The 19,552-nt window shown below is 48.5% G+C and overlaps 1 protein-coding gene across 5 annotated transcripts; it reads right to left on the bottom strand.

Annotated features, from left to right (window-relative positions):
• Window positions 1–10,784: 10,784 nt before the first annotated feature.
• On the bottom strand, window positions 10,785–18,839 carry RIIAD1 (regulatory subunit of type II PKA R-subunit domain containing 1). 5 transcript variants are annotated; one of them, XM_082685837.1, is made up of 5 exons: window positions 18,608–18,839; window positions 18,047–18,123; window positions 12,774–12,820; window positions 11,542–11,669; window positions 10,785–10,905 (listed from the first exon to the last, which is right to left on the bottom strand). In XM_082685837.1, the coding sequence occupies exons 1-4, from the start codon at window positions 18,689–18,691 to the stop codon at window positions 11,599–11,601; spliced, it is 279 nt and encodes a 92-aa protein (XP_082541963.1). In that variant the 5' UTR covers window positions 18,692–18,839; the 3' UTR covers window positions 10,785–10,905; window positions 11,542–11,598. The 5 variants fall into 5 exon arrangements, with proteins under 5 accessions (XP_082541963.1, XP_082541961.1, XP_082541964.1 ...); XM_082685835.1 differs by having other exon boundaries at window positions 11,542–12,196; XM_082685838.1 differs by having other exon boundaries at window positions 12,774–12,900.
• Between the last annotated feature and the right edge of the window lie 713 nt (window positions 18,840–19,552).

The raw sequence follows: 19,552 nt of genomic DNA on the forward strand, positions 1-19,552 counted from the left end.
CATATTAACACTGCGAAGAAGAAAAACATGATCATATCAATTGATGGAATCATTAGACAAAACTCTATACCCATTCATGGTTTTTTGTTTTGTTTTGTTTTTTTACCATTCCTGGCTTTTGTTAAAAAAAATTCTCAGGGCGCCTGGGTGGCTCAGTGGGTTGCGCCGCTGCCTTCGGCTCAGGTCATGATCTCAGGGTCCTGGGATCGAGTCCCGCATCGGGCTCTCTGCTCAGCAGGGAGCCTGCTTCCTCCTCTCTCTCTGCCTGCCTCTCTGCCTACTTGTGTTCTGTCAAATAAATAAAAATAAAAAAAATCTTTAAAAAAAAAAAAATTCTCAGAGGGCGCCTGGGTGGCTCAGTGGGTTAAGCCGCTGCCTTCGGCTCAGGTCATGATCTGGGATCGAGTCCCGCATTGGGCTCTCTGCTCAGCGGAGAGCCTGCTTCCCTCTCTCTCTCTCTCTCTCTGCCTGCCTCTCCATCTACTTGTGATTTCTCTCTGTCAAATAAATAAATAAAATCTTTAAAAAAAATTCTCAGAAAAATAGGAATATAAGGAAACTTCTTCAACTTGGCAAGAAAAACTACAAAATGTCTACAGTTAATATTATACTTAATGGTGAAAGTCTGAGTGCTTTTCTCCTAAGATCAGAACAAGGCAAGTATATCTTTTTTCATACCCTTCTTCTTCAAAATAATGCTAGCTGTTCTAGACAGTGCAAAAGGCAGGAAAAATGCAGACGAAAAAGAACAAATAAAACTGTCCCCATTTACTGATGACCTGATTGTCTAGAAAATCTCAAGGAATCTACAAAAAAACTAAAAATAAATTCACACCCACATGCCACATACATACACACAAACACACACACCACATGGACACCAAAATTAAAAATACAATACTCTTTAAAGTTGCTCAAAAATACGTAGGTATAACAAATAAAACACAAGATTTACATGCTGAAAATTACACATTGATGAAAAAATCAAAGATCTAAATAAATGGAGAGACATACGATATTCATGGATCAAAAGACTCAATATAGTAAAGCTGTTACTTCCTTCCCAAGTAGACATGCAGATTTAATGTAATTACTATCAAATCCTAAACATTTTGTAAACATTTACAAGATTGTCATAAAATTTATGTGAAAGGCAAAGGGACTAGCTTAAAGAATTTTGAAAAAAGTATGAGAAATCAGTCTACCCAATTTTTAGATTATACAGTTAAAATAATCAATGCTGTGTATAACTATAGGTGGAGGGATAGACACATAGATTAGTAGAACAGGATACAGAGCTCAGGAACAGACTCATAAATATGCCCCCCAATTTTTTTTTTTTTTTTTTTTTTTTTACAGTTACTAAAGCAGTTCAATGGAGGAAAGACAGCCTTTTCAACAAATGCTGGAGCAACTGGACAGCCGTAAGCACAAAAGGAAACTTAACCTACATCTAACACCTCATACCAAAATTAACTCAGAATGGCCATGGACCTAAAAATAAACTAAAACTATAAAACTTTTTTTTAATGGAAAATTTTCAAGATTTATGAAGAAACAGTTATTTCTGCTTCACTTAATGTGGGCCGTGGCTTCCTCCAAGTGATTAAGAGCCATCCCATCAGAATATTAACAGTATCTCTCGGGGCACTTGTCAGAATATTAAGTCCTGTATCATGAGAAGGGGCTTCCGTATCCATCTACTACTCACCCTTATGTCCCACCCTCTTTGGTGCAACACCCTCAGAATGCGGCCAGCCCCATGGGGCCTCCAGGCCTTCTTCCTAAGGAGGCACCCGGCGAAGCAGTGGGTACTCCTGCAGTCCCAAGGGATGCAGGAGAATGCAGGATTCAACATTTTTTAAAGCACCAACCCAGGGCCTCACTCCTTCCCAACAGACCTGCCAGATTTAAGAATTCAAACCTCACCGGAGTTTTCCCACTCTTAGAAGTAAATCCGGGTCCTTCTGAGGTTTTTGGGTCCTCTAGAGGCAAGAGACAAGTCTCTCCTTAAGCTGCCAAGGAGGGCCTCAATTGCACTGAGCCAGCGTGTCAGGGCCATACAAGCTCCACCTACCCCCAGTGATGGGGTCCCTCACTGCCAGCTGGCCAACAGGTGATTCAGCTTTAAAATTCCAGTTCAGTCTTGCTGCCTCCAGCGGCTGCGGTAATGAGAGCAGCCGCTGCCCTGTCCACCTGACTGCAGTGGATGGTGGTGCAGAAGACAGAAAAGAGAAACACCACAGAGCCCAGTAACCTGAAGTCTCGCAGGCAACAACAGGCTGATCCACCGCCAGACTGTGGGCATGGCACCCACAGCCTACAGCAAAGGTATAGCAGTGGTCAGGAAGCCAAGATCCCAGATGGATCTTGGTGGCCAGAGAAGCCACCACCTCCTACATAGGGGCCACCATCAAGATCGCCCCAGGGCCCCCCTCAGCCCCATCAGACACAGAATCACGAGAACAAGTGCCACCCAGATCTGCACAAGGCTGCCAAAAGCCTGTGGTGATGAAGAGGATGTGCCTGCCCCACCGAGAGCTCCTGAGCACCTGCTCCCCGCCCTCCAACTCCAAAGCAATAAAAACGTCAACCATCTCAAATAAATATATAAATAAAATAAAATCTCAATTTAGAATCTGCTTTCCTCAGTAGTCTTGGCACCAATTCTTGCCAGGTCGAGTTCCCTGGGAAACATTCCTTGAGATGGAAATCTGAATAAAGGTTTAGGAAGGTGTATGTCAGGACCAGCACATCTGTGAAAGCAAGAAGCCACAACATGGACAGAGGACCCTTCAGGGTTGTCCCCCACAGAGCAAGGGAATCAGATCTCTGTACTCCCACACTGATCCTCAGGAACTGGCATGAACTTTGGTGATTTTTCAGTGGAGGACCCTAGAGGGGTCTCAGCTGAGACCCGTTACCCAGCAGTGTAGGCAGGAGAGAGAGCACAGGGGTGCTTCAGTCCTAGAGAGGGTGTTTGGATGGTACACCATAGCACCCACTACAGCACCTTTCCATTAAGTGTGAGGAATGCAATGGCTAGGACAGCTATAGACAACTCCTCTCCTTCGTGGTTCGGTGTAGGCGGGTCTCACAGTCTGTTGTTTTACTACTGGAAGGGTCATCGGCTGAGGGGAAAAAATGAGAAAGTGGCATATTCCAAACACTGCTATGACCTATTGAATACATGTGAGCAAGAATGCACTGGGCAGCTTGCCTGCCCCAAGGGGAGGACTACCTTTCCTTACACTCAGTAGATGTTCCCATAGCATCTTGTTCAAAATGATGTATAGAACAGTGAATTCATGAAACTCATGGAGCTGGAAATGACCCTGAGTGAGATATAGCAGGCATTCACATGTTAGCGGAATGAATGACTCAATTTCGTCCTCAACTACAGTTAGAAGGCAAGGTTAACTACCCAGAGGTATAATACTTCCACATTCCTGAACTGTCACCTATCCACATTTTGCTCGCCAAACTTAGTAATTCTAGGTATTTTTTTTCTAGCATGAAATACTAGAGTCACATTAGATTGGAAATTAGGAGAGTGCCATCTCCTCGACCACTCTGTCATCTGTGGGCAGGTTTCTTCAGCTATCACTAAGATCTAAGGCAATTTCCACTTGGAGAAATTCTATGGTTCAATCCTCTTTAGCATTTGGTTTTCTTTTCTCTAATCATAAAGTGTGGAAATGAAATATAGTAATCAACTGAGCCTCTTCCCATCCAGTTTTGTTCCCAGGTACTTGTTAATTGGACAATAATCAAACCTGCAACTATCAGGCAACTCCTGGCACTTTGTTCCCCAGCCACCAGAGAGTCTCTCATCACTGTAATTCTCTAAGGAATCTGTGCTGTCACTTCTCTGCCCTCATGACCAAAGAATAGGGTACGTTGTAAAGTCCTGCTTCTGAAGGACCTCAGATTCCAGTCCACGTGGGGCCTGTGAGAGACAGAGTCAAAAGTGTGACTGTGGGGCACCTGGGTGACTCAGTCAGTTAAGCATCTACCTTCAGCTCAGGTCATGATCCCAGAATTGATTCCAGAATTGAGTCCTACGTTGGACTCCTTGCTCAGTGGGGAGTCTGTTCCTCCTTTCTCTTTGCTTCTCCCCCTTTTTGTCCTTGCTCTGTCAAATAAATAAAATCTTTAAAAAAAGAAGAAGGAGGAGAGGGGGAGGGGGATGGGGAGGAGAAGAAAGAAGAAAGAAGAAAAAAGAAAGAAGAAAGAAGAAGAAGGAGAAGGAGAAGGAGAAGGAGAAGGAGAAAGAAGAAGAAGAAGAGGAAGAGGAAGAGGAAGAAGAAGAAGAAGAAGAAGAAGAAGAAGAAGAAGAAGAAGAAGAAGAAGAGACTACTGAAGCACTGGGTTGCGCCCTGAAAAAGCTTTCTTGAGAAAGTTCTAAGTCTTCAGTCCTACACTCCAACATGTCAACTTGCATTGCATTGCACTTACTCCCTCCTCTCACCAGGGTGCCCACACTTGTGACCTCTCCTCAGGAACTGCTCCTGGCTCTGGGGAAATGATGTACTGAGTTCCGCTACTTCACTGAAATAGTAGATGCTATCTATGGCAGCCTACCAAGGGCCAGACATGGGTATGGATGTCAGGCTGTGCAATGCCAAGCCTCACAACAAAATCCACAGGGGACGTGTTATCGCCCTGTAGAAACAAAGAAACTCAGCCACCCAAGGGACCAACACGGATGGTTTTAGAATGCTGAGAATTTGTTTTTCAGCAAGCATTTAGGGTGAGGCAACTGTACACAAGGTACATTTGGTTCCTCTGGACTAAAGCTCAATTTTCCCAAGGATGGCCATATGCACCTGCCAACCAGCTCTTGGGGAGATGTTTTAACTCATCAAATGTCAGCATTCATAGAGTTTGGTCATGTCAGTGACGCTCAAATGTAACATCCAGTAACACACTCCTCTTTTTATAGCTGTGAAAACAAGACCCTAACAGACTGTATTAAACACAGAGATAAAACTGAGGGAAGAGTTCAGGAAGAACTTTCCTTGGAGGAAATGATAATTGCCCCTCAGAGCTGACAATGGGGAGACATGGTATCAGACAGGGGCCCACAGTCCCAATCCATTTGTCAGCATTCTGCTCCCACATTGGGAGACAGCCTGGCCATCTCCTTTGCATGTGCATCATACCTTGTATTTTTCTCTTACTTCACCTTTGAAATTGTATTGTAATTATCTATGTGCCTGTCTTCAGTCACTAGGCAGTGAGTTCCTTGAGGAAAGAGAATCTTAATTCCTACACTTTGCATTGTGGGTACCTAATGTCTAATAATATCTGTTGAATACATGAATGGGCAAGTAAGTGAATGAATGAATCAACCTTGCAAGGTTTCCTTTTTCCCTCACTTTAAAGAAGGAAACATCTAGTGAGCTCATGGAATAGGACTGCCAGAGACAAGGCACTGGATGTTGTAACTTCTGAAGCAACTTCCTTCTACAAGAATCTTTGAATCTGTGACTCCTTCCCCATTCCTAAGCCCTGGTTTCTCTTCCCCTGCTGATGGTTTCACTCTGGCCTGAACAGGTCAGCCTGGGGCAGCTTCAGCTCTGTAGCCATGCCCAGGAGAGGGCAGTAGAGGCCTGTCTGGCTAGGAGAGCACCTCACTTTCTAAATGCTGCCCTTCTTCCTCGCCACCCTGTGCTACAACACTGGGGCAATCCTTACTGCGGGCCCCAAGAGCCACTGCCCCAACTGTGAGGAGGAGGAGCAGCTGACACAGGTCACTCTAGGTCACATGGAGGCACAGTTAGGCCAGCCTGTTAGTCCCCATTACCTCCAATATCAGGTCCTATCTGTGCAACATTTTTAAGAAGCTTCTAACATTTTTAGCCTGAAAGTAAATCAGATCTCAAGAGATGAAAAATGCCAGATCCCTGCCTGCTCAAGCAGCTCCCCTTCCAAAAGCCCACGAGTGACCCAACGCCCCCTTCAAACTACTGCCCTTCCTCCATCTCCTTCCACAACCATGCTCCTAGAAAGACATGTGTATCCATACTACATCTCACGACTAAGAAGTTCACTCAGTCCAACTCCCATTGACCCCACTGCAGTGATTCACACTAATTTCACCCACACCCCACTTACAAACCCAGCAGACACCTTTGGGTCGAAATCTATCACTTCTGTGTTAGTGAATGATCCCATCATATATGTCTCCCTTTGCCCCTGCAAGAAACCTCAAAGTCATTAGATCTCTCCCCCATTCAAACCACAATCCTGCCTGCTCTCCTCCCAAATATGAGACCCCATCTCCTGTCCCCATGCCCCTGCACAGATTGGGCCCAGGCGCATGGCTCAGCCTTCACTCAGCAAGGGTACTCTGGGCAGCTGTTGGTGCCAGGCCGCCAGTGACCAACACAGCTGGCCAGGCCAGCTCTTGCCACAGCTCAGAGTCCAGATACAGTCACAGGAAAACAAGCAAACAAGATCACATCAGACAGCGACAGGTATTGTGAAAAAGACAGAATGGTATAAGAGAAGATGGCAGAGGCGGGGCGTGGATATTTAAATTAAATATTAAAAATGTCTGGAACTCTAGGAAAGGACTCCGAGAAAGTGACAAGAAGCTCTCTATGGCACTGTTGGCTGGCTAAATACTCATCTTCCCAGCCTCCCTTAAAGGCGGCCATGCACACAGTTCTGGCCAATGAGGTGTTAGTGGGAGTTGGCAGAGGTAGAGGGGTTTACTGGGGGAAGACCTGCTTTCCAGAAAAGAAAGACAAGTATCGCTGCTACAGTCCCTTCCTGCTCAGCCTTCGACCACAAGGGAAAAGGAACAAACCGCAGAGGCAGGCCCTAAACTGACACTACAGACTTGCCGTTTGAGAAAAGTAAGTCCTGCTCCCTTAGCAAGAAAGAGGCTTCCTTTCAGACCAGAGCATCCTAGCTGGGCCCCCTAGCCCTGGGAAGACCTGGGGAAGAACAATGCAGGCAGAGTTCAAAGACCCTAACTCCGGAACTCCGAACTCCGCTGGCATGTCTGAGGAAGGGAGAAAAGACCTGTGTGTCTGGAACACAGGCAGGTGGGAGGCAGGGGGCAGAAAACGTCTGAGAAATGGAGGGGGTCTTGCAAAGCTCTGAGGCCCCTAGAAAGCCATCTGGATTTAAGTGCCTTGGAAGACCATGGAACGGTTTTTGGCAGAAGAGTGACATACTCTGATTTAGGTTCCTTCCTTCCTTTCTTTCTTGTTTAAAAGATTTATTTACTGGAGAGAGCAAAAGGGGCACACCAATTGGGGGAGGGGAAGGAGAGAATCTTCTAGCAGACTCCCGGCCAAGGGTGGAGCCCGACACAGACACAGCCCATCCCAGGACCTGTAAGATCACGAACTGAGCCAAAACCCAGAGTTGGGACACAACCGACCAAGCCACCCAGGCACCCCTCCGGTTTAGGTTTCTTTTTTTTCTTTTTAGATTTTATTTATTAATTTGACAGAGAGAAATCACAAGTAGACAGAGAGGCAGCCAGAGAGAGACAGAGAGGGAAGCAGGCTCCCTGCTGAGCAGAGAGCCCGATGCGGGACTCGATCCCAGGACCCTGAGATCATGACCTGAGCCGAAGGCAGCGGCTTAACCCACTGAGCCACCCAGGCACCCCCGGTTTAGGTTTCTTAAAAGATCATTCTTTGGGGGTAATGGCAGGGACAGGCAGGGGCAGGTAGAAGGAACTGGTGAGCATGGACACTGCTTTGGGGCTAACCCAACAGCAATTCCCACTCTTCTCCGGACACTGCCTTCTCTAGAAGCTAGAGTTAAATGTTCCTTTTCCCCATCCCTGGAGCACTTGGGTGGACCCCAAGTCTGTCCTGTGAGATGCAGGTGGAGAGAACATTTGGGGAAACTTGGCTTTCCCAACAAAAAGGGACAGACTCGGCTGGTGCAGCTCTGCCACCTTCTCCCCACTGGAGAACAGAAGCAGCCCCTCGCAATAGTGCAGCCACAGGCTACAGCTGGCTGAGTGGAAGGGATGGAAGCCTGGTCTGGGTCCTTGTGTTCACCACTGAACCTCTGAATCTTGCCTATAGCCAGACACACTATTGGGTGAGAAAAACAACCCTCTATTTGCGTCAGCTGCCATAAACTGGGTTTTCTGTTCCCAGGTGCAGTGGGCTCTCCACTGACAGCGGGCCGGCCTGGGCACAGGCCTGCTAAGATGGGAGTGCAGAGGGGCCTTGCAGAAGGGCCGGGAGAGACGGTGCGGGCTGGGACCACAGGTCTTTCCACATCTAGTCGGAGCTTCCTCTAGTTTATCTTCCTCACTCTGACACTTTCTAAATCTCTTCATGCACTCTTCTTGGCTTAAAAGTTTTTGCAGGCTCTCTGTTGCCCAGATGGTGAAGATCAGCCTCTTGGGTCTCATGTGTGATGCTCCTTGTGGCGGGTCCATCTTCCTCCTGTTGGGTCTCTCATCCCTGCGTTGTTCTCACCTCCAGTCAGACCCTCCTATGAACACTGCCCACGTGCCAGGCACTGTCCCTTCTTTATTCCTAACCCAGCAGCCCCAGGAGCTGCTAATTACATGCCTCAGTTTCTAGACTGAGAAACCTGACCTCAAGAAAGTTAAGCAGCTTTGCCAAGGCTGCACAACTGGTAAGTGGTGGGTCAGGATTAAACTCTTGGTGTGCTTTCAAAACAAACGAGAAATGTATTTTTTCTCACTTGTCAGGAAGTCTGAAGGCAGGTGTTTACTCGGTTGTTCAAGTGCTCAAAGATGCCACCAGGCCCTCAGTCTTTTGATCTTTGTTCCCTGCCACTCTGGAGGACTGGCTCAGCCACCGTACTTGTCCCTTCATGGCCTTACTACAACCACTCAGCTCTAGACCTCACTTTCAGGCTCAAAACAGGAAGAAAGGTGGGAAAAGGGAAGGTTCCAAGCTTTCCTAGAAACCCACAGTGCACCTTGACCCGCGTTGCCCCTTGCTGCAAGGCAGGCTGGGAAACCAGGGAATGTGATTGCCATGCTTGGCTCAGGATAAATACCATCTACCATTTGGGGCTGAGCCCACTGCTGCCCTCAACAAAGCTGGGGTATGGTCAGCAGGGAAGAAAGGGATAAGAAGGATGAGCAGGGGACATGCAGGGTCTGCTACCACCTCCCTGCTCAGCAAAGTGGAGAACCTACAGTACCCTGGCCCCCCATGCCACCCCTCCACATCCCTCTGGCAAACCCTTCCCCACCCATCCCATGCCAGTTTCTCTGGGGCCGTCCTCACTCCTGCAGGTAGAGCCGGTATCCTTTCTTCCTCCTCCTCTAGATGTACCTACACCCATCACAGCTCTGTGACTTTATAAGTCTTTGTAGCGGCTGATGCAACATGATTGCTTGCTCCATTACACAAGCATTCATTCCCTCCACAGACGCTTACTGAGCACTTACTACATGCCAGACATAAGCCCGGTTTTTAGATTTGGTCCCTGTTCTGATGGTGCTTTCCATCTACAAGGTGAGCTATCCGGACAGTTCACGCTTGGGGAGAAAGGTGCACATCTCCTCCCAGACCGTCAAGCAGCTCGTGGCAGGATGACTTCTGCACCTGACCCTCTGGACCCAGTGTGTGATGTCAAACAGAGCAGATGCTCTAGGACCACGTGCTAAATGCAAGCTTTCCTTGGCTTTGAAATATATTCTAATTGAAATGCATTTCTTATTTCTTCCAGGAACCTTCCAAGAATGAACCACTGTCCTCCTGTGGTATCATGCACGTGAGCATCTGGAAAACACTGCCCTCTCCCCACCTTGACGCAGGCCTCCCTTCCTGGGAAAGCTTTCGAGAGAGTCTAATTTAACACTTCACATCAGAGGTCCTTACTACACGTGGGTTTTCTGCTGACGGCTTCATCTTGATTTTCTAAGCAGGGGTAGCTCACTGCCAGAGCCATAGCTGCTGAAGTGTGACTCTGAAAGCACTTGAAAAACTCTTCAGGTTCCTGCTGCATAGCTTATTAGGCATCGCTTTACTAGTCCTCTCCATGCCCGGCTCTGTGGCCCTTCCACCATGGAGGGGCTGGTAGCTGGGGACAAGATGGACAGAGACAAGGGGCAGAGAGAGAAAGCACAGCCCAAAGCAGGGGTTGCCTTAGTGATGTGGACCGGAGACACCCAGGTGAGAGGTCCTTCACACAGTGGGTTGTGGAGACCAGAGAGGTAGGGCACAAGCACAGAAGACATTCATGCCTTCCAGGCCTGGAAAGGATGTCAAACACCAACTGGCCCCCTCCCCTGCCTGTTAGCTGCAAACAACAGATGGGCAGCTTGTTGGTAGAAATCCTCATGAACAAAGTCCACCACTTCTGAGTCACCTGTTAGATTTATAATTCACAAGATGCAGGACCCCAAATGGGTTTTCCTTGTCCAGTCTCATTTTCTCACGGTCCCTCCAGCCCCATTGCTTTTATCACTGATAGAAAAGTTAAACCTTGTACACGCCATACGGTAAATGGGAGGGAAGATGGGGGGGGGGGGACACCATGCTAAAACGTGGACTCAGCTTCAGGGCCGCCCCGATCAGCTGTGGGCCTCTTGGAGTCCCCACCCCTGTTCTCTCCACCAGCCTCAGCTCTGGGAGCAAGTGGCCTGGAGGGTCAAGGAGGACACAGTGTGAGGCCTAAGTGGGAGCAGCCTGCTGCCCTAGTGGAGGCCCACAGGCTGCGGTAGATGGAGAGACGGCCCTGCTGCCCAGCAGGTCCAAGGAGGGGTGCCGCAGCCCTCCCTACTGGATGGCATCCTCTTCTGAGTGAAACACAGCAGAGAGATTAGAAAGGTCTGTTTTTAATGAATATCTTTAAAAGCCTTTGCAACAGCAGATATGGCCCAAGGCAGCTTGGGACCCCACTCTGATGGCAACAGGGCTCCCTTGCTTCCGGGTGACCCTGCAAAATACAAACGGTGTGGTGACACCAGGAACGTGGCTTCTTCTCACCTCGTAAGAAAAAATCCCAACCTGCAAAATTCGTTCAGAAATCATCCTGCCTGAAAAATGGGAGACAACCCTCCTGGGCAGAGCCTGGTTTGAAAAGAACGGGTAACAGGAAAGTCCCTCGTCCAAGGTGCTGCGAAGGAAACTGTTCCCGCCTCTTCCAGAAGCAATGGGAACCCTCTCTGCTCCCCGCACCAGCGACAGAAGGAAAAGGCCATCTGCGAGAGTGCTCGCTATTCCAGTATTCCACAGTCTGACAGTGGGGTCTGGATACCAGTGGGTCCCACCCCCGTCTCCCTGCCACTCCTCACTCCTCACTCCCACACGGTTCCGCTTCCACTCTCCGACTCCATTCCACCAGGCTCTGAAGACAGATGTCTCTTCCTGCCATGGACATGCCAGACAAACCCTGGGCCACTCTTCACAGTCCCTAATTCCCCAAAATAGTGTCAAGAAAACGAAACACTTTTGCATGAAACTTCTCTGCCGCTTCTCCCTCTGGTTTCCTTCACACTCCGGGCCGAGAAGCCCAGACTTTATTTTGACAAGAGCAAAGCAGCCTCTGTCTGTAAGCGAGGTTAACACCCACCCTGAGGCTGGATTCTTCCTGGTCTCTCTCAACAGCTGAGCATCCTGATTCTGCTAATTAAGCCGCTTTCTTCTCCTTAATTAGTTGCATGTGAATCTTGTTGGGAAGTCTTGGATCCGTGAAATAGTCTGGGATGAGAATCGAAAAGAAGAAATTATCTAAACCCAAGGGGAGAAGGCGGGGAGGGAGTCTGCTCACTCGGCTCAAAAGCAAGGCTGGCTCAGCCTCAGCAGGCCTGTTCCTGGCGGCCCTGCTTTCCAACAAGTAACAGAAGTCACAGCAGATCCCGTGGTCCCCATCTCCGCCCGGAGTAGTGCTGAGCCTGCCAGCTCCCGCCTTCCCGGGAGGGGCTGACACAGAATGGCTCCAGGCCCGGCCACACCAGCCGGCAGCTCATCAGCTTGCTGACGCACGGGGAGCCATCAGAGGGCTGAGGGATCTCTGGGTTTGCTGCTCCCGGCCCATCCTGGGGCCCAAAAAAATGCCAAGTGTTATTCTCGTCTCAGCTCAGCTTGCCAGCTTGTCTCTGAGCTCTCACGCCCTCTCCTCTCTGAGAATATCCTCTCAGAGGAGAGCCAGACTCTCACACGATGACGACAGAGGATGGTTTTTATACACCCGGCATAATGTGAATCAGAGGCAGCATCTGCTGGAGCTGCAAAGACGCACCAGATTCAGTTAGAAACAGTGTGCCCCCGTCTCCAGCTCCCTGGGCTAACAAGCCCCAAGAAAGCCTCCCACCCGGCCCTTCCCTCTGAATACCAGTGACCTGAAGCCAGTTGGGGCAGTGGAACCCATTAAGATCACCTGGGGACCTTTACAACCATGGGGCTGCCCCCCTCACCCTGAGCTAATTAAATACCAACCTCTGGGGTGGGCCCAGGCTTCAGCATTTCTTAAAAACTCCCCAGGTGATTCTAATGTGCGGCCAGGGTGGGGAACCCCACTTCAGGAGTCCCAGGGAGAAGAGCTGCCCCTCTGCTCCTTTGGGAATCTCAAAATCCTTAATCCTCACCATAAAGAAGCTCTGCCTCATTTCTTATCTGTCCTCATTTGGAGGAAATGACAATGGTGGAAAGAGCCTTCTGAAAAGAGCTCCCCAGGGCCACATCAAGTGAAGACGTACCCCCAAACTCTGTAGGGAGAATCGTGGGCTTGTCCAAGTCTAAATTTGCAATAATACTCCTCAGCCTGGTTTCTCAAACACCCAAAACAGACATTGCCTTACTCACCTGCAGAAAATTCTTGGATGCTGTCTGGTCTTTTCAAAAACATTTCTCTGGAAGACATAAAGAGATAAGCGCAGGAATAAAGCAGGCTTGAAGGCAGACTGCGCTCAGCCTCGGCAGCGGGTCCCACCTTTCAGGGAGCAGAGTGACCCATGACACACCCGTCTGGGAGTCAATAAGCCAGAGAACGCCTGACAAAGACCCTTCCATTTGTGATTTCCCTCTGATCAAGTTCTGAGGCAAGGAGCAGCAATTCTAAATGCCACGAAGCTCAGCTCACAAGACAGCTGTGTCCCAGCCAGGTGAAGCTTGTCACTCATTCATCAAACATTTTCACAGAACCAGATCCCAAGCCAGGCATAGGTGGTGGAGATGAAGGACATGCTGCCTAGTCCTTGAGGGGCTTGTGTGTGGTGGGGCATATATACAACGCCACAGCCTGGTGACTATGTGTAACAGTGAGTAACCACAGGAGTTATGGGGCAGGCAGCGATGCAATCAAAGTGGAGAGGATGGACGGCGGGTCTCCAAGCAACACTCACAAGGCCTCAGCACTGGGGCCGCTGGACGGGAATATGCCTTATTTCACATAGAGCTTTATGGTTCATAAAGAATGTTCACAAATCTTATCTCACTTTACAACAGCCCTGCAAAACAGCAATGGCCATGCCGCGTTTTATATATGAAGAAATCAATCTTTCAAAGGGTTAATCATTTGCCCAAGTTCACAAAGAGAGGAAACAAAGGGCAGAGAGCTCAGGTCTGGTGGTTCCAAGGCCCGTGCTCTTTACAACACATCCTCCTGGCCATGGCCACCCTGCCCCCTGGAAGAAGGCCTCGCCTGCCCACAAAGCCCCTGCTTCCCAAGCTGTAAGAACTTGGCTTCCCTTCTCCTTGAATTCCATCTGATAATTATTGAGCACAAATTTTGTGTAAGTAACTATACTAGATATGAGGGATTGCTTTTTTTAAAAAAGAGAAAATACAGCACCATCTCAAAGAAATGAGTCAAGTAAAAGAGAATGGGTAAGTTCCCAAATGTCTGAAAGGCCAAGCACCCTGCAGGAAGGGCTGTAAGAGGGTGTTAATAGTCTGCTGTGGACAGCGAGAAAGGTTACAGAGAACAGGGCCCTAGGAAGCTTCACATAGCACATGGCACCCCTTGTGGTGCAGTCGGGATTTCAGATGACAGGACAAGGGCATCCCAGACCCAGAGAAGCAGCAAGAGGAATGAAAGGAAAGAGTCCATATCCTCTAGATGGTGAACTCCTCAAGAGCAGGAACTGGAGGAGCACCTGGGTGGCTCAATCGTTAGGTGTCTGCCTTTGGCTCAGGTCATGATCCCCGGGTCCCGGGATCGAGCTCTGTACTGGGCTCCCTGCTTGGCAGGAAGCTTGCTTCTCCCTCTTCCACTCCCCTTGTGTTCCATCTCTGGCTATTTCTCTCTATCAAATAAATAAGTAAAATCTTTAAAGAAAAAAAAAGAGTAGGAACAGAAGTCCCCACCTTTGTATCTCCAGGATCCAGAAGTGTCAGTGCCCCCCCCCCCACGGTGTCAGTGGGGAGGTCAGTGGAATGATCAGAGGTTCCATCTGGTGGGGACGGCAGGCAGGCACAGAGAGTAGTTGGGAGCAAAGGGGCCCTATTATGGAGAGCCTGGAAGGCCAGGGGGAGACACTTATACTCAGTTGAAAAGACAAGGCGGGGGGCGCTTGGGTGGCTCAGTGGGTTAAAGCCTCTGCCTTCAGCTCAGGTCATGATCTCAAGGTCCTGGGATTGAGTCCCGCATCAGGCTCTCTCCCTCCACCACCCTCTCTCTCTGCCTGCCTCTCTGCCTACTTATAAAATAAATAAAATATTTTTTAAAAAAAGACAAGGGGAATGAGTGCGTACAGCTCAGACTAGTCACACAGCAGGACATACGCAGCAGTGAGAATGGGGGATCTATGAGACACAGTCAAGCAACATGCAAGTCAGACACAAGTGAGCACGTACTGTAGAATTCCACTTACATAAACTGCAAAAAGGCACAACAAATCTGTGCTACGAGAAGTCAAGATACTGGAGTGCCTGGGTGGCTCAGTGGGTTGAGCCTCTGCCTTTGGCTCAGGTCATGATCTCAGGGTCCTAGGATGGAGCCCCCGCATCATCAGGCTCTCTGCTCAGCAGGTAGTCTGCTTCTCTCTCTCTCTCAGCCTGCCTCTCTGCCTACTTGTGATCTCTCTCTCTCTCTCTCTGTATCAAATAAATAAAAAATAAATAAATAAAAAGAAGTCAGAATACTGGCTACCTTTTTGGGGGAAATGCTTGGAAGGGTCTCAGCAGGTCCAAGATGCTAGTCAGGTTCTATTTCTTGGTCTGGATCCCACTACCATGTGTATTCTCATCCTGTGAAAGTTCACCCAGTTTAGGATATGCCACTTTTCATTATACTTCAATGGAATGTTAAAAAAAAGTTGGGGGTACGGGGCAATGTTGTGGAGCCACTGCAGATTTTTCCAGCCAAGGAATGACATAACCAGTGTTAAATTTGGGGTAGATTCATCTGCCTGGCTACTTACAAAAATATCTAATAAAGCTTTTCTACAGTTTCACACTTTGCTATCCTATCTCCAGCCTAAAATCCTAGATCTCCGGGTGCCTAAAATAAGTTAGATCCCTCTTCTGTCTGTTCTTCAGGTCCAAAACTCAAGGTATTAAGAGTTCCATACACTGTATGGACAAGTACACCCTGAAGAGCAGTGGACTGCATCACCATAAGTCATCATGATCTGGAAAACCCAAGTGGGAAGCTCGCTTCCCAACAAAAACACTTTGGAGCTTCTCGTGGGTTGGAGTGAGTCTAGAGCAGAGACCTGCAGAAGACGGGAGGGCAGGTACGCTGCCCAGGATTCTGTTCCCTTTTCTCCCTTCCTCTTTTCTCAAGGTGAAGACCATCTGAAGTATCCAGTACAGATAGGGGCTGATTCTGGTTCATCCCAGTATCTTCCAAAGGCAGTAATAGTAAGACCACAAACAACAAAAGCAAACCCCTAAACTTTAAACACTTCTTCTCTCCCTCCCACCTCCATCTCAGAAAGAGAAAGGCCTAAAAGGAGCCAGGAGCATTTCCTGTAGGTAACTTCAGGGACAGCAAAGGGAAGAGCCAGGTGGCCTACCCAGTTCAGGAGGTGGGGATGGTGAGGAAGGGAAGGGGCTGTTCTGGCACGAGCCAGGCACAGACACCCAGTTCCTCCTGGAAACTTCCTGGATGGAGAAGCTGGCCCATCCCTGACTTATAACTAAAAACATCACCCTCTTCATTCACCATCTCACACCACCACCACCTGTTCCTTGTATTTGTTAACAATGCAAATGGTGACTTAATTCAGGCTTTAAACATCTGTATCTCCAACCTTCCTGCTGGAATCATTCCTAACTTGGGACTGCAAGGTCCCCAGGATAGGAATGAAGCTAACCTTCATTTCCCTTTAGAAGAAAAAGTGCAGAAAATGATGGCCTGATTCCCATGACTGACACTGACTAAAGACCCCTAAACTATCTTTTGCCTTAAGTCTTACCCCTGGGTCAAATAAAACCAAGCTTCACAGAGAAGCTTTTCCCTTTCTCCATCCCCTACCTGGTCTGTGAGACTCTGCTGCCACTGGAGAAATGATTAGGATATGAAGAACAGTGAGATTCAGGAAAGACGAAAAAGCCTGGAAAAAAAGACACCGCTCCAGGTCAACTTTTAAGAAGACGAAGAAGAGGGGCGCCTGGGTGGCTCAGTGGGTTAAAGCCTCTGCCTTCGGCTCAGCTCATGATCCCAGGGTCCTGGGCATCAGGCTCTCTGCTCGGCAGGGAGCCTGCTTCCCCCTCTCTCTCTGTCTGCCTCTCTGCCTACTTGTGATCTCTGTCTGTCAAATAAATAAATAAAATATATTAAAAAAAAAAAAAAAAAAGAAGAAGAAGAGCCGCACCTCTGGCTCCCCAGCTCCTGTGAGCTTTCAACCCAACACAGCGGTTTGGATCCTGGTTCCGCATCTTGGGGAAGGTACTTCACCTCTCCAGCTGCAGAATGGAAGTGATGATAACCTGTTTTGCAGTTGCTGGGAGGATCAGTACAAGTACCAAGATGGCATCCAGTGTGCAGGTACGGGGTGGTGAGGGGGGACGCAAACATGGCTGCCCCAACTAGGGGTTTTGGTCCAGGGACAGAAACAGAAGACAGACAATGAGATTCCAATTCAGTGTGATAAAGGCTAATGTAGGAAACCAACAGAGTGCATGGAAATGGAAGCCATTATTATTATTATTATTTAAACCTTGTCTGCAGTCAAACAGTATTTGAGACAGCTCATCTGTTGTTGCGCCAAGACTTTTTTTTTTTTGACAGTTCTTTGCCCTTCATCCCATTAGAATTTTCCACCCAAACAAATGTCATGCTGAAGGGCAATGTAGGGAAAAGAAAAACATGCTCCAGGATATGGTGGAAAATAGTCTCTTCCCCAAGACGTACAGGGGAATAGCTTCCAACCACTGGTCTTTCCACAACAAGGCTCTTAGGGAGAAAAGGGCCAGACATCTGAACGTTTTTTTAAGTTCTAGTGATCTTGTTAAGCTCCTCTGATGGAGAAATAGTGTTCTACACCCAGTGGCTGCCTGCTGAATTTCTCAATGCGAAATTACCTCTTCCAAGTGTCAGAAGATATATATTTATCCTTCCAGATAAAATGACTATTAATATTTTTGAGAATTTAGAGATAACTTAAGAAAACCTCTAGGGGGTGCCTGGGTGGCTCAGTGGGTTAAGCTGCTGCCTTCGGCTCAGGTCATGATCTCAGGGTCCTGGGATCGAGTCCCGCATCGGGCTCTCTGCTCAGCAGGGAGCCTGCTTCCTCCTCTCTCTCTCTGCCTGCCTCTCTGCCTACTTGTGATCTCTCTCTGTCAAATAAATAAATAAAATCTTTAAAAAAAAAAAAAAAGAAAGGAAAAAGAAAACCTCTAGAGGTAACTAAGAAACACACCAGGTGCCACATATCTCAGAGTTAGAAAAAACTCAATCTTAAAATATTGTCTACTATATATATATATGTATATATATATAAAATTTTGATTGTTTTGTATATGTATTATATACATATATGTATATATATACATATAGGTATGTATATGTATTATTTTTTTTTTTTTTTTCCTACCTTTCTGACCCTAAAGGCAGCAGTCACTCATCTCTCCCAACCAAGATTTGGTACTACTTCCCACTAGTTGTCGAGGCTGGTAGGAAAACCACCTACCTGAAGAAACCACTTATGAGCAACTCTATTTCTTTGTGGGTCCTCAGGTATTTTTCATTAGCAATCCGAGTCTGAATCTAGGGGGAGAAGAGCAAAAGGTCACGCTCCACGAGGAGACAGATTTCAGGGTTCAAATGCGAGCCTTGGGGAAACTAGGTGTGCGTCTGACCTAGGTCTTTTCCCGGGATGTTTGAAATTTTAAGCCGCCTGTTTTATTATAGACCAACACCTCCAGCTCGGTCAGACTCGGAGGCCATAGCTAAGGTCGGGTCTCTACCGTCCGGAAGTTCTTGTCTGTACTAAGTTACTGTCTCCGGCAGCAATTTCGGTCCATTTCACTGGCCAGACCTCTGTGGTCGTTCTTCCTGCACTTTCAGGCGCCGGTCAGGCTCCGTCCGGAGCCGCAGAAGCCCACGGTTCCACCGGGGGTCTCTCCCAGCCTTCCGCCAGTTCATCTGAGAACAGGCTCCCGCGCCCTCCTCCCTGACCCCCTCCCGGTCTGCAGCCCTTGTTCTAGAAGAGCTGCACTTCGACGGAGGCGGGAGGCCGAGGCGCACCCACCTTGAAGTTGCGCAGCTGCTCCTGTTGCGCGGGGCTCAGCGCTCCCGGGTCCGGCCCCAGAAGTCCGCCCTGTAGCGTCGCCATCTTGCCCAGGTCGTCAAGGCGACGGACCACGCGCCTTGAGGCCCCGCCCCCCCAAGTCCGGCCCTCACGAGCCCGCGGGGAGGGGCTGGGGGAAGGAATTTGGGGGCCACTCTGAAAGCGAGGAATAAACGCGGGAGGGTCTCCAAGGGATCTCCTTCCCCAGACTGAGGGGCTAATTGCCCCTCTTGTCTGTATATGGAACTAGCCCTTCTTCTTCTTGACCCCACCGAACCTCAAATATTTTTTTTTTCCCTTGGCTCTGAAGCAAAACTGAAAAAGGGATTCCTAAAGCAGAGTCTCCCAGAATCAGGTTCCTGACCCTGTCCCTTTTCTGACAGCTGTTGAAACCTAGTAGTAGAGAGAATTCAAGCTTGTTCCCTTTCAGCCGGCCCCAAAGCCAAACCCCTCCTTCAGACCTGTAGACACTTAACATGAAAGCATCCCATAGGATGGAGTGAACAGAGTTCTGCAATGGAAGGGACATTCTCATACTAAAGATACCGGAAAGGACCTGGGGGATATCGTGCTAGAGGTTTCCCCTCTTGGACGGACTTTCTTGTGTAGATTAGGTTGCTGCTCATACATTCTAAATCATCTCTCCCACTCCCAAGTGAACAGAGGAGGGGAAAGGCAGTTGGTCTTCAAGGTGTGTTTTTTTAGTATCTAATTAAGAAAGGAAAGTGAAACATAAAGCCAGAGAGCTGCAAATAGGCCTGGAAATGACAGGAGCCTGTTCACGTATACACGTGGTGCTGAGTTTCTAACCCCCAGACATCATGCCCAGCAGAGGTCTCCTGGGAGACCGGGAAAAGACCTCAGAAGGGAGGCTGGTCTTTCAGATTTGTGGACAACTGCCCAAGG

The sequence above is a fragment of the Mustela nivalis genome (assembly GCF_964662115.1).
Source record: "Mustela nivalis genome assembly, chromosome: 10".
NCBI lineage: Eukaryota > Metazoa > Chordata > Mammalia > Carnivora > Mustelidae > Mustela > Mustela nivalis.